The 12,738-nt window shown below is 49.7% G+C and overlaps 1 protein-coding gene across 1 annotated transcript in view; it reads left to right on the top strand.

Annotated features, from left to right (window-relative positions):
* LOC147095567 (scavenger receptor cysteine-rich domain-containing protein DMBT1-like) overlaps window positions 1-12,738 on the top strand; it is a 101,322-nt gene that overhangs the window by 39,074 nt on the left and 49,510 nt on the right. The window contains exon 7 of the mRNA XM_085974697.1: window positions 860-1,174. Within this exon, the coding sequence (XP_085830823.1) occupies window positions 860-1,174 (315 nt within the window). The remainder of the gene's footprint in view (window positions 1-859; window positions 1,175-12,738) is intronic.

Below are 12,738 nucleotides of genomic sequence, written 5' to 3'. Positions count from 1 at the left end.
AGATAAAATAGTGCAACCCTTAAAATAGTTCTCTTAAAGGTGGGACGGTTACATACACTACAGTGACCACTTCTAAAAACGTGCTTTCCAAGTATTTCTCAGCCTCACGGATGCACTGTAGTGACTCCAGCTGTGCTCAAGCTCCCAAACCCGGAGCTCGAGTTGCTGCAGTTGGTGACACTTCCTGCACACTTGGTCGCCCAGGCCGCAAGAAGCGTCCAGGATTTCCCACTTGGCACAGGATGTGCAAATCACAGGACTGAGCTGCCCTGCCATGCCTCTATTTACCAGACTATGGAGGTAATTTAGCAGAAATAAACTTAACAAGAAACACTCAACAGCTACCCACCAATCAGAACATCCCTCTATTAGATAGGCTATGAACTACTTAGGGTGGTGAATCTTTGGAATTCTCTGCCCCAAAGGGCTGCGGAGGCTCAGTCGTTGAGTATATTCAAGACAAAGATCGGTAGACTTTTGAATATTGAGGGAATCTAGGGATATGGGGATAGTTCAGGAAAGTGGAGATGAGGTAGAATATCAGCCATGATGTTATTGAATGGCGGAGCAGGCTCGAAGGGCCAAATGGCTGACTCCTGCTCCTATATCTTATGTTCTTACGGGAGGGAGACTGGCTGGACAAGGGGCTTGTGCCTCAGTACCAGGTGGTGGCAGCGTTAGTCCTCGATGGGGGTTGCAGGACATTCCCAAAGCTGGTGTTACGGGAGATTTAGTGTAGGTGGGATCAGACTGCATATTGGGAGGATCCTTGTATCTGTGCTTAAATGTCCAGCGATGTCTCCAGTGAAATTCCAGGTAAATCCAGACCAGATTAATCGTGTTCACGTCTCTATTCCAGGTCCGCTGCCCGTACGGCTGCTGAACGGTAACAACATGTGCTCCGGGAGAGTTGAGGTCTTTCGTAAATCCATCTGGGGGTCCGTCTGTGACAATGGCTGGGATTTAAATGCAGCGAGCGTGGTCTGCAGACTGTTGAACTGTGGGACGGTCATGACAGCACAGACTGGTGCCTACTATGGAGAGGGGACTGGGGACATCTGGTTGGATGATGTAAGGTGTCTTGGGACAGAGCCTGCCCTCGATCAGTGCTCTGCCAACCCATCGGGTGTCAATAACTGCACACACAGCAAGGACGCTGGAGTTACCTGCTCAGGTTAGAGGAGTTATCTGCTCGGGTGAGTGGAGTTCCCTGCATGGGTGAGTGGAGTTATCTGCTCGGATGAGCTGAGTTACCCGCTTGGGTGAGTGGAGTTACCCGCTTGGGTGAGTGGAGTTACCAGCTCGGGTGAGAGGAGTTACCCGCTCGGGTGAGAGGAGCTACCCGCTCGGGTGAGGGGAGTTACCCGCTCGGGTGAGGGGAGTTACCTGCTCGGGTGAGAGGAGTTTCCCGCTCGGGTGAGTGGAGTTACCTGCTCGGGTGAGAGGAGTTACCTGCTCGGGTGAGAGGAGTTACCTGCTCGGGTGAGAGGAGTTGCCTGCTCGGGTGAGAGGAGTTACCTGCTCGGGTGAGAGGAGTTGCCTGCTCGGGTGAGAGGAGTTACCTGCTCGGGTGAGAGGAGTTACCTGCTCGGGTGAGGGGAGTTACCTGCTCGGGTGAGAGGAGTTACCTGCCTGGGTGAGGAGAGTTACCTGCTCGGGTGAGTGGAGTTACCTGCTCGGTGAGAGGAGTTACCTGCTCGGGTGAGAGGAGTTACCTGCTCGGGTGAGTGTAGTTACCTGCTCGGGTGAGTGGAGTTACCTGCTCGGGTGAGAGGAGTTACCTGCTCGGGTGAGAGGAGTTACCTGCTCGGGTGAGAGGAGTTACCTGCGCGGGTGAGTGGAGTTACCTGCTCGGGTGAGGGGAGTTACCTGCTCGGGTGAGTGGAGTTACCTGCTCGGGTGAGAGGAGTTACCTGCTCGGGTGAGAGGAGTTACCTGCGCGGGTGAGGGGAGTTACCTGCTCGGGTGAGTGGAGTTACCTGCTCGGGTGAGTGGAGTTACCTGCTCGGTGAGAGGAGTTACCTGCTCGGGTGAGAGGAATTACCTGCTCGGGTGAGAGGGGTTACCTGCTCGGGTGAGAGGAGTTACCTGCTCGGGTGAGAGGAGTTACCTGCGCGGGTGAGTGGAGTTACCTGCTCGGGTGAGAGGAGTTACCTGCTCGGGTGAGAGGAGTTACCTGCTCGGGTGAGCGGAGTTACCTGCTCGGGTGAGAGGAGTTACCTGCTCGGGTGAGGGGAGTTACCTGCTCGGGTGAGTGGAGATACCTGCTCAGGTGAGAGGAGTTACCTGCTCGGGTGAGAGGAATTACCTGCTCGGGTGAGAGGAGTTACCTGCTCGGGTGAGAGGAGTTACCTGCTCGGGTGAGAGGAGTTGCCTGCTCGGGTGAGAGGAGTTACCTGCTCGGGTGAGAGGAGTTACCTGCTCGGGTGAGAGGAGTTACCTGCTCGGGTGAGGGGAGTTACCTGCTCGGGTGAGAGGAGTTACCTGCCTGGGTGAGGAGAGTTACCTGCTCGGGTGAGTGGAGTTACCTGCTCGGTGAGAGGAGTTACCTGCTCGGGTGAGAGGAGTTACCTGCTCGGGTGAGTGTAGTTACCTGCTCGGGTGAGTGGAGTTACCTGCTCGGGTGAGAGGAGTTACCTGCTCGGGTGAGAGGAGTTACCTGCTCGGGTGAGAGGAGTTACCTGCGCGGGTGAGTGGAGTTACCTGCTCGGGTGAGGGGAGTTACCTGCTCGGGTGAGTGGAGTTACCTGCTCGGGTGAGAGGAGTTACCTGCTCGGGTGAGAGGAGTTACCTGCGCGGGTGAGGGGAGTTACCTGCTCGGGTGAGTGGAGTTACCTGCTCGGGTGAGTGGAGTTACCTGCTCGGTGAGAGGAGTTACCTGCTCGGGTGAGAGGAATTACCTGCTCGGGTGAGAGGGGTTACCTGCTCGGGTGAGAGGAGTTACCTGCTCGGGTGAGAGGAGTTACCTGCGCGGGTGAGTGGAGTTACCTGCTCGGGTGAGAGGAGTTACCTGCTCGGGTGAGAGGAGTTACCTGCTCGGGTGAGCGGAGTTACCTGCTCGGGTGAGAGGAGTTACCTGCTCGGGTGAGGGGAGTTACCTGCTCGGGTGAGTGGAGATACCTGCTCAGGTGAGAGGAGTTACCTGCTCGGGTGAGAGGAATTACCTGCTCGGGTGAGAGGAGTTACCTGCTCGGGTGAGCGGAGTTACCCGCTCGGGTGAGTAGAGTTACCAGCTCAGGTGAGCGGAGTTACCTGCTTGGGTGAGCGGAGTTACCCGCTGTAACATCGTTATATTATTACATTGTTAAGTGGAACTACTTGTTACATCGTTATATGGAACTACTTTGGTTAGTGTATTTATATTGCTATGCGGCACACTGTGAAAGGCAGTGGCAGTGCAAGGTCGGACATCTTGTATCACTCCGCACCATGCGGCAGCAACATCATAAAAGCAAGAATACAACTGAGTGAACGTCGTAAACTAAATGAGTTAATAGTGTCTGTATTATATAGCAAGAAGAACACAAGGAGACACAACATGGTTGCAGCGGTATAACTGAGTACATCTTGTGCCATATGAACTACGAATAAGATGAAAAGTGACTTTATGAGCTGATTGTGGGTGCCGGTGTCTGTGGTGATTGAGCATGAATCGTACGGGCAACTAAGATGGTGGCTGCCGCTGCACTGACTGCGCAAATGCAACCCCTCATGAACTGGGAAGCCGACGATATAGTGGAAGCATTCCGCAAGTTTGAACAGAAATGTGACTTTAAAATCAAAAGCTTCCTGAAGGGTACTGCCAACGAAGAAAAGGTTTGTTACATTCCGTTGTGGACAGGAGAAAAAGGTCTAGATTTGTATAATAGCTGGAGTTTGACTGAAGAGGAAAAGGAAAACCCTACGACAATCTTTGAGAAATTCAGCAACCACCTAGAGCCTAAATCCAATCACCGTATACACAGATACAAATTCCAGAGTCTAAGACAGGAACCCGGTGAAACAGCTGACAATTTCCTGACAAGGCTGAGAAATGAAGCCAGCAAGTGTGCTGTAGTGTATGTACCCGTCTACCTTTAAGAGAACTATTGTATGTAACCGTTCACCTTTAAGAGAACTATTTTAGGTGTGGCACTACTTTGTTTGGCTTCTGTATACTGTAATACCGACGGTGACCACACCAGTATATAAGTGTTGTGTCAGGAATTATTGGGCAGATTCGCCCTGACCTTCGAATAGTAAAGTCCTGTTTTAAGTTACTCTTGGAGTCTGTGCATTAATTAACTAAACAACCCACAGACTTTACAGTGGCGACGAGTCCGATCGTACCCTGCGGCAACAATACGTCCGAAGCAGTTAACGAGCGTCGAGAAGAGGCAACCGCCTTCGTCGTTCTGCTGGGAAAAAACTCGAGGCTGCAGAACTAGAAAGGAGGAAGAATTTAGAGACAAAGACTTCCATCAGCAACAGGCACTGACTGTCCCTTCTGCCACGGTGAGGAGTGAGCCGATCAGCACGAGAAGCAAGGCGGCCACGGTGACTGTGAGTAAGGGAAAAGTAAAAAGAATAACCGGAGGATAAGGGCGGTGCACTCGACCACGGTCGAGGGGGAAAGGAGCCGGACAGAAGTCGGGCCCAGAGGCGCTGAGACTGGGGCAGCGTGGAGCAAGGAAGCCGCGGTACTAATAGGCTGGGGGACGCAACGGCGTCGTGAGACAGCTAGACCGCGACCGGCGGGAAAAGCCGGGCAGCGACCGAAGCCACGAAGCGCTGCGACCGGGAGCGTAGGCGCGGGAAGAGATAAACTCAGCCGCAGCCGGGGAGGGAAGCACCGGACTGCGAGACGGCTGGGAGAGGCGTTTGGGAGCCGAGCGAGCGGGAGAGGCAGAGCCGACCAAGGGAGACTGCGTGAGAGCCAGTCCAGCGGCTGAAACTGTTCTCCATCAACGGGGTGTACCCAGCGCCGGTAGAGCCGAGCGAGTGGGAGAGGCAGAGCCGACCAAGGGAGACTGCGCGAGAGCCAGTCCAGCGGCTGAAACTGTTCTCCGTCAACGGGGTGTACCCAGCGCCGGTAGAGCCGAGAGAGCGGGAGAGAGACCGAGCCCGAGCAAGGGGAATTGAGCGAGAGCCAGCCCAGCGGCTGAAACTGTTCACCGTCAATGGGGTGTACCCAGTGCAGGTTGCCCTGCCGAGAAAAGGGAAAGCCCTGAAGCCGACGCGCAGGCTGTGAACCTGAAAGCCAGCGGCCGTCGCCTGTGGGGGAAAGTGTACCCCTCCCGCCAGGGAAGAAACGCGGGAAGCCGCCATTAGGCGGGGAAGAAGACAGAAGCGGGAAACCGCCATTGAAGTGGGCGGGGAGAGAAGATAAGCGCGGGAAACCGCCATTTTCGCGGGAAAACCGCCATCTTAGAAAAAAAAAAATAAGTTAAAGAAATAATTCGGGGTGTTATCAGAAAGAGAGGAAGATGCCTAAGCGTGGTAACATCAACGATTTTAATGCCGAGGTAGAAGACTGGGCCACGTACGTGGAACGCATCGAGATCTATTGTGAGGCCAATAAAATAGAAGAAGATGACAAAGCTATAACCTTGCTAAACTCGATGGGCGCAAAGACATACGGGCTCTTGAAGCATCTACTATCACCAGCTAAACCGGCGGATCAAACTTTCGATGATATTGTGGCTGTTCTGAAGGATCACTTGAACCCCACACCGTTGATGTTGGCGGAACGATTCAAATTCTATGCGAGAACGCAACGGAAAGACGAAAGCAACGCAGAATACTTGGTCGAACTGCGTAGACTAGCGAAATACTGCCAGTTTGGAGGGAATCTGACAGAGGCATTGCGAGACAAGTTCGTGTGCGGGTTGGCAAAGGAAGGAACGCAAAAGCGACTACTCGAAGAGAACGACCTTACACTTGACAGGGCTGTCCTTATTGCAGCATCGCACGAAGCTGCAGCGAAGGGAACTGCGGAAATGCAGCTAAAGACAGCAGCACTAAGTGTGGATCAAATTACCTCGACAACAACAAAATGCTATCGTTGTGGGAAGACAACACACGACCAGAACCAATGCTGGTTTAAGAACCAGGAATGTAGGAAATGTGGCAAACTGGGTCACATAGCTAAGGTATGCCGGTCAGGGAAGAAGACCAACAACCAAAGGACCAACAACCAAAGGAAGCCATCACAGGAAAAGTACAACAAGGTACACAAGGTGGCTGAGAAGAGTTCAGACGAACAGAATTCAGACTCAGACCCAAACGGCCAGGAGCTGGGTAGTCTGAGAATTCACAATGTGAGTAAGGAAGCTGACCTACAAACTACCTGGGTCATGCTAAAAATAGCTGGAATCCAAGTGAAAATGGAGTTGGACACTGGATCAGCTCTATCAGTCATAAATCGAAGGGATTACCACCGGCTATTCTCACATATACCCTTAAGAGATACCAAGTTCGTATTGCAGACATACACGGGGCATAAAGTATACCCCATGGGAAAGATAAGAGTCAAAGTGAGAGATAGGGGTAAAGAACACCCAAGAATGAACTTATGCGTACTACATGAGGGAGGACCACCACTTCTAGGACGGGAGTGGATCAAGAAAATAGACATGGAATGGCACTATCTAAAAGCCATAACGAGTGAGGACTCGGTGCAGACAATCAGCTCAGATTCTGAAACGGATGACGATAAGACCAACCCAAATATGAAAGACAAGGCTGAAATGGACTTGCCGACGAAGGTTGGAAAAACGAAGGCATGCATAAAGGCTTATGCTCCAGAGAAGAACAAAGTTTCAGAGCAGAACTCCACCGAACAACGACAACCTAGTTTGACAGAAAATTCTGAGCCTGTTCAAGTTACGGACATATCCATGACGGAAGAACACCGAGCTCGGACTCAAACTTATTTCAAATTACGACAACAATTAGAACAATTGAGTTACCGTCTCGTACAAGAGATGAAAACAATGAAAAAGTTCTATGACACCGAATGGGAGAATCTGGAAAGACAACAGAAGCAGCTAGCTCAAGCAGAGAGCGACCATAGAGCCATCATGACCAATTACCAATCACATCTCCCTTATGCTGTTCAGGAGAGAATATTTGCAGGAAGAAGCAAATGAAGAGGAATCTTCAGGAAGCCAGGATTTTATTCCAGTTCTTCTCTACGACTCCTTACAAGCAGAGTGTGAGAAGTTGAAAGAACAGTATGAACAGGCCCAGGCTACAATTCTGGAAGGGGTTAACTCGGCAACCTTCGAAAAGCTAGTTTCAGTGGAAGCATATGAGCAACTGAAGGTTGAACATGAGCAAGAAGTCCAAAGGCTGCAGGAAATTCTTGATGAGCTCAAGGCCAAGACAGACTCATCGGTAGAAGTTCCATCCATAGATGAGAAATTAGAGGTGAAAGACATGGCAGAACATGAAAGACAAGATGTACAAGAACTCATAAAAATATTAAAGGAAACCCAAGACAAATATGGGGCGGCAATGACCGAGATTCAACAACTTGAAGAACAGATTCAACTGGGAATCCGTTCAGTGGAAGAAAAGGGAACTGTAAGAAACACAGAGACTGTAAGAATGGCCTCTGAACATGAGCTAGAGAGCATCAAGGCGCAACTTCTCCGAGCGCTGGAAGCCAAAGTACAAGAGGAAAAGAAGGTGAAAGCATTGGAGGAAAAGGTGGATGAAATGGAGAAGACTCTGACCCACAGTGTTCCCGTGGAAGAGTTAACGGTCAGCCAACTCCTTCATATGCTGAAGGACAAGACTCTACAATGGGAACAATCTGAACACGAGCTTCAATCTTCAAAGGGAAGGAGTTCGGAGCTCTCAAAAGTTATGGAAATAGCTGAGGTTGCAACACAGATTTTACAGGGATGCCAAAAGTACGCTGAATCACGTCAATGTGAACAGCAGAATGTTGAAACAGCTGCTCCAGTAGAAGGATTGAATAGCCTGATCAATCAATCCCCGAGGGAAGGGGAAGTATTGAAATCACAAACGAGGTCATTAGTGAAGGATTTGCAGGAAACCCAGGAAGAGCGGGATGAATATGAACGCATGAAGAAGTCTCTTCAGGAAAGATGTCTAGGGAGGGAACAACAGTCGGCTAACGTCCAGTTGGGTACGGAAGAAGTAGCAGGCCCTCTCGCTAGACTAGCTCAGGACGACACCGAATATTACCATGACCTGTTGAGTGACACGGAATATTACGATGACTTGGTCTGCCCAGCTTGTGATGAAAACTCCCAAAGTGCAGAAATCAGGATGAAGCACTTAAAGTCTAAGGAACATAGGGAGATGGTGGCGCTACAGCTGGCAGCTGATAAGGGAGCCCCGAGAGTCTCCAAGAAGCAGAAAAGAAAAAGACGAAGCAGAAGACGATAACCATCTAAATCATTATCACTTCTATCAGATCATGCACGTGGGCCCTACGAAGGAGGCCAAATCAGTTGGAAAGTAGGAAAAATTACCAAGGCAGTCCAGCTGTTTGTAAAAGTCAGCACTGCTGGTTCAGCAGGATGGAAGTTCAAGCTGTTAAGCCAAGGGAAAGACTATTGGATGAGTCACGCTAGAAATGTGAACCGGCTACACCACAGAGATGTTGTTCGGACCGAGTTAAGACCAGAGACTGAATCTGTGAACTGTTTCCCGCAGAGACTATGGCCTAGAAATTGGGTTTTGGCGCAGCGACGGCTTTAGCGCCGGAAGTTAGTGCCGGAGCTAAGTCGCGCTGGGCGGGCCAAAAATTCACTACTTCTGCGCCCAAACGGCTGCCGGCGCTGCTGAAAGCTGTTAGCGCCTGAAAACTGGCGCTATGCGCTGAATTTCGGCGCTATTCCGGCGCTGCGGCGCCCGCTGCAGTGCGGCAGGTTCGGGAAGTGCAGGCCTCCTCCTTCCCTTAAGGAGGAGCTGCCTGCACCCGGCCGCGGCCCGCGATAATCTTTTTAAAAATGAGCCCGGCACCTCTGACAAGTGCCGGGCTTGCTTCTGTTCCGGGGGGGGGGCGGGGGGAAGTCCGGGGAGGGAGCTGCGGCCAGGCGGGCGGCGGGAAAGCGGCCGGCCGCCGCGGGGCCTTTAATGCGCCGGCGCAACGTTCTGTAAGGCACCTCTGCCAGAACGTTGCTTGCGGCTGCCACGGGCGAGGCGGCCGCAACTCAATTTCCGAGTTCGGGCGGGTTACCATGGCAACCGGGACGCTGCGCACACCGATGACGTCATCGGTGCCGGCGCAGCGCTACCGGCCTAACGCCGATTTAGGGCCCCTGTCAATTTCAAAACTGGCCATAACTTCGCCGCTAGGCCCTCTAGCGCCTCAAAAGCGGCGCTAAGGCCAGTGAATTTCTAGGCCTATATCTGTGAATTGTTTTACATGAAGTTGATTATATGTTATGTTTAATGGGGAATAAGTATGTTGTAAGCTAAAAAGGGAGGATTGTAGTGTATGTACCCGTCTACCTTTAAGAGAACTATTGTATGTAACCGTTCACCTTTAAGAGAACTATTTTAGGTGTGGCACTACTTTGTTTGGCTTCTGTATACTGTAATACCGATGGTGACCACACCAGTATATAAGTGTTGTGTCAGGAATTATTGGGCAGATTCGCCCTGACCTTTGAATAGTAAAGTCCTGTTTTAAGTTACTCTTGGAGTCTGTGCATTAATTAACTAAACAACCCACAGACTTTACATGTGCATTTAAGGAAATGGAGGAAAGGCTTGTGGACCAGCTGATATGGGGGTCAGCGCATGCAGAGGTACAAAAAGCCCTGATAGGGAAAGAAAAGCTCGAAATAACAGAGGCTATAGATACTGCGAGAGCTCATGAAGCCATGAAGCAGCAAATGAGAACGCTGATTTTTCAAATGGCTGACACGCGGACGGCGACTGAGACGGACAACAGAGTGGATACAGTGAGAGAAAAGTACAACACACAAAGACATGCACATGACAATGGGAGAAACATGTGCAGAAACTGTGGAAGACCGCACGATTATACAGACAGGAGGAAATGTCCAGCATATGGAACAAGCTGCAATGCATGTGGCAAACTAAACCACTGGGAAAAGAGGTGTAGAAAGAAGGAACATACATCAAAAACAAAAGCGGACAGCAGAACCAGAGAAAGAAACACAATATCCATCCAATCGAAAAGAGGGTCAAAGGTCAGCCCACAACCATCAACTTAAAGTTGAAGCTGGACACAGGGACCCAGAGCAACATTCTCCCATTGAGACTGTACCAGCAGATCTTTCCCGAAAACTTGAGAGAAGATGGCTACCCAAAAAGGGTTGTTTAAAGGCAAGTAATGTCACGCTGACAGCATACGGGGGGAGTGAGATTAAACAACTCAGAACAACCTTCGTCAAAGGGACACATAAAAGAAAGAACATCAACGGCATGTTGTATGTCACCCACACTGAGGGGCCAGCGATCCTGGGATTAAACAGCTGCGAGAAGTTGAGATTGGTCTCAGTGAATCACGAGCTGACGGAAATGTCACTGAGGATAGACAGCAACACCCTGCTGGAGAATCGCCACAAATCAAGAGTAAAAAAGACTTGATAAACATGTATCCGGAATGTTTCGATGATACAGTGGGATGATTCGGAGATTTCCAATACCACATCACCATCGATCCAGAGGTAAAGCCCGTTATCCATGCTCCACGAAAAGTACCCATCGAGCTGAAGACAAATCTTGAAAGAGAACTAAAGGAGATGGAAGAAAAGGGAGTGATCATAAAGGTCACTGAACCCACAGACTGGGTAAACTCAATTGTGGTACAAGAAAAGCTGAATGGGCGTCTCAGAATATGTTTGGACCCCAAAGATCTAAACCAGGCAATAAAGAGGGACCACTATCCCACCCCAACGCTAGAGGAGATTACGCCATCACTGGCAGGAGCCAAGGTTTTCTCAAAACTAGATGTCAGAAATGGATATTGGAACGTGAAGTTGGATGAGGAATCAACAACACTGACAACATTCAACATACCATTTGGGTGTTACAAATTCCTGCGGCTACCATTCGGGTTAAAGGTCAGTCAAGATATCTTTCAACAGAATGTAGATGAGACATACAGAGGCTGTGCAGGAGCTATAGGAATAGCTGATGATATTCAGATCTATGGAGCAAATGAAAGAGACCATGATATGCACCTACATGAGGCTATGGAGCATACCAGGAAGGCTGGCATCAAGTTAAATGCCAATAAGTGCATAGTTAAAGTCAAGGAATGCCAATTCTTCAGTATGATTTACACACCAGAGGGAGTCAAGCCAAGTCCTGAGAAGATTGCGGCGATTGCTGAAATGAAACCACCCAAAGATAAGAAAGAGCTGAGGAGTTACCTCGGCTTGGTCCAATACATGAGTTCTTTCATCCCAAACATGTCGGAACATACAACAAATCTCAGAGAGCTAATGAAAGAAGACGCCGAATACCAGTGGTCTGAATCACATGAAAGGAATTTCAAACAACTTAAAGAATTGTTGTGCAAAGAAACAAGTCTGTCATATTATGACAGAAGAAAACCAGTCACTCTACAAGTAGACGCTTCTACCAGAGGACTAGGGGCAGCTCTTGTGCAGGAAGGAAAGCCAATAGCTTTCGCATCAAAGGCCTTGACGTCAGCCAAGACGACATACGCCAACATAGAAAGAGAACTATTCGCAGTAGTGTATGGATGTGAGAAATTCCATACATACCTGTATGGAAGGCAGTTTACAATAGAGAGTGACCATCGTCCACTAGAACAGATCTACAAGAAGAATCTGTGCAAAGCACCTACAAGACTGCAAAGACTACTTCTAAGGCTCCAAAGCTACGACTTCACGCTTAAATATAAGCCAGGAAAGGAAATGGTGCTAGCAGATGCGTTGTCTCGATTGTCACCATATGAGAAACACGAGGTGGAGGGTCTAACAGTAAAAATCCACCACTTAGTGAGTGTTACCCCTACAAAGCTCAGTCAAATCAGAGATGAGACTAGCAAAGATGAGGAATTGCAACTACTCACACAACAAGTGATACAGGGGTGGCCGGAGAGAATCCAGCAGGTACAGGCGATAATTCGTCAATACTGGACGATTAGAGACGACATCGCAATAGAAGACGGTATTCTCCTTGCTGGGTCGAGGATCATCGTGCCAAAGACGATGCAGACAGAACTTCTCCATCTAATACATGAAGGCCACATGGGAATGGAGGAATGCAAGCTGAGAGCCAGATCAGCTGTATACTGGATAGGCATGTACAAAAATATCGAACAGATGGTTTCTGCATGTGGTATATGCCAGAAATACAGAAATGCACAACAGAAAGAGGAGATGATACCTAGTGAAATATCGTCAAGACCATGGCACACTGTTGGGGCAGATCTCTTCATGTGCAATCAAGAATGATATCTCATAGTGACAGATTACTATGCCAAGTTTCCTTTTGTGAGAAGGATGAAAGATCTGAGAGCCACAACTACCACCAGAATTGCAAAGAGCTTGTTTGCTGAACAAGGAATCCCGGGAAAGGTAATCTGTGACAATGGAACCCAGTTCACATCGAGTGAATTCAGAGCTCTGGCAGAAAAGTATGGGTTCAAAATAGTAACCTCATCCCCACATTTCCCAAGGGGACACGGGTTCATCGAAAGACAGATCCAGACTATCAAGAGAACTCTTATCAAAAGCAGAGAGATGGGGGAAGACCAAGACCTTGCCCTCCTAT

The sequence above is a fragment of the Somniosus microcephalus genome, unplaced genomic scaffold, assembly GCF_052327205.1.
Source record: "Somniosus microcephalus isolate GS21.2 unplaced genomic scaffold, FLI_Smic_1.0 unresolved_chr1, whole genome shotgun sequence".
NCBI lineage: Eukaryota > Metazoa > Chordata > Chondrichthyes > Squaliformes > Somniosidae > Somniosus > Somniosus microcephalus.
Note: the sequence above shows the minus strand (reverse complement) of the source record. Positions and strands in the feature narration are given on the sequence as shown.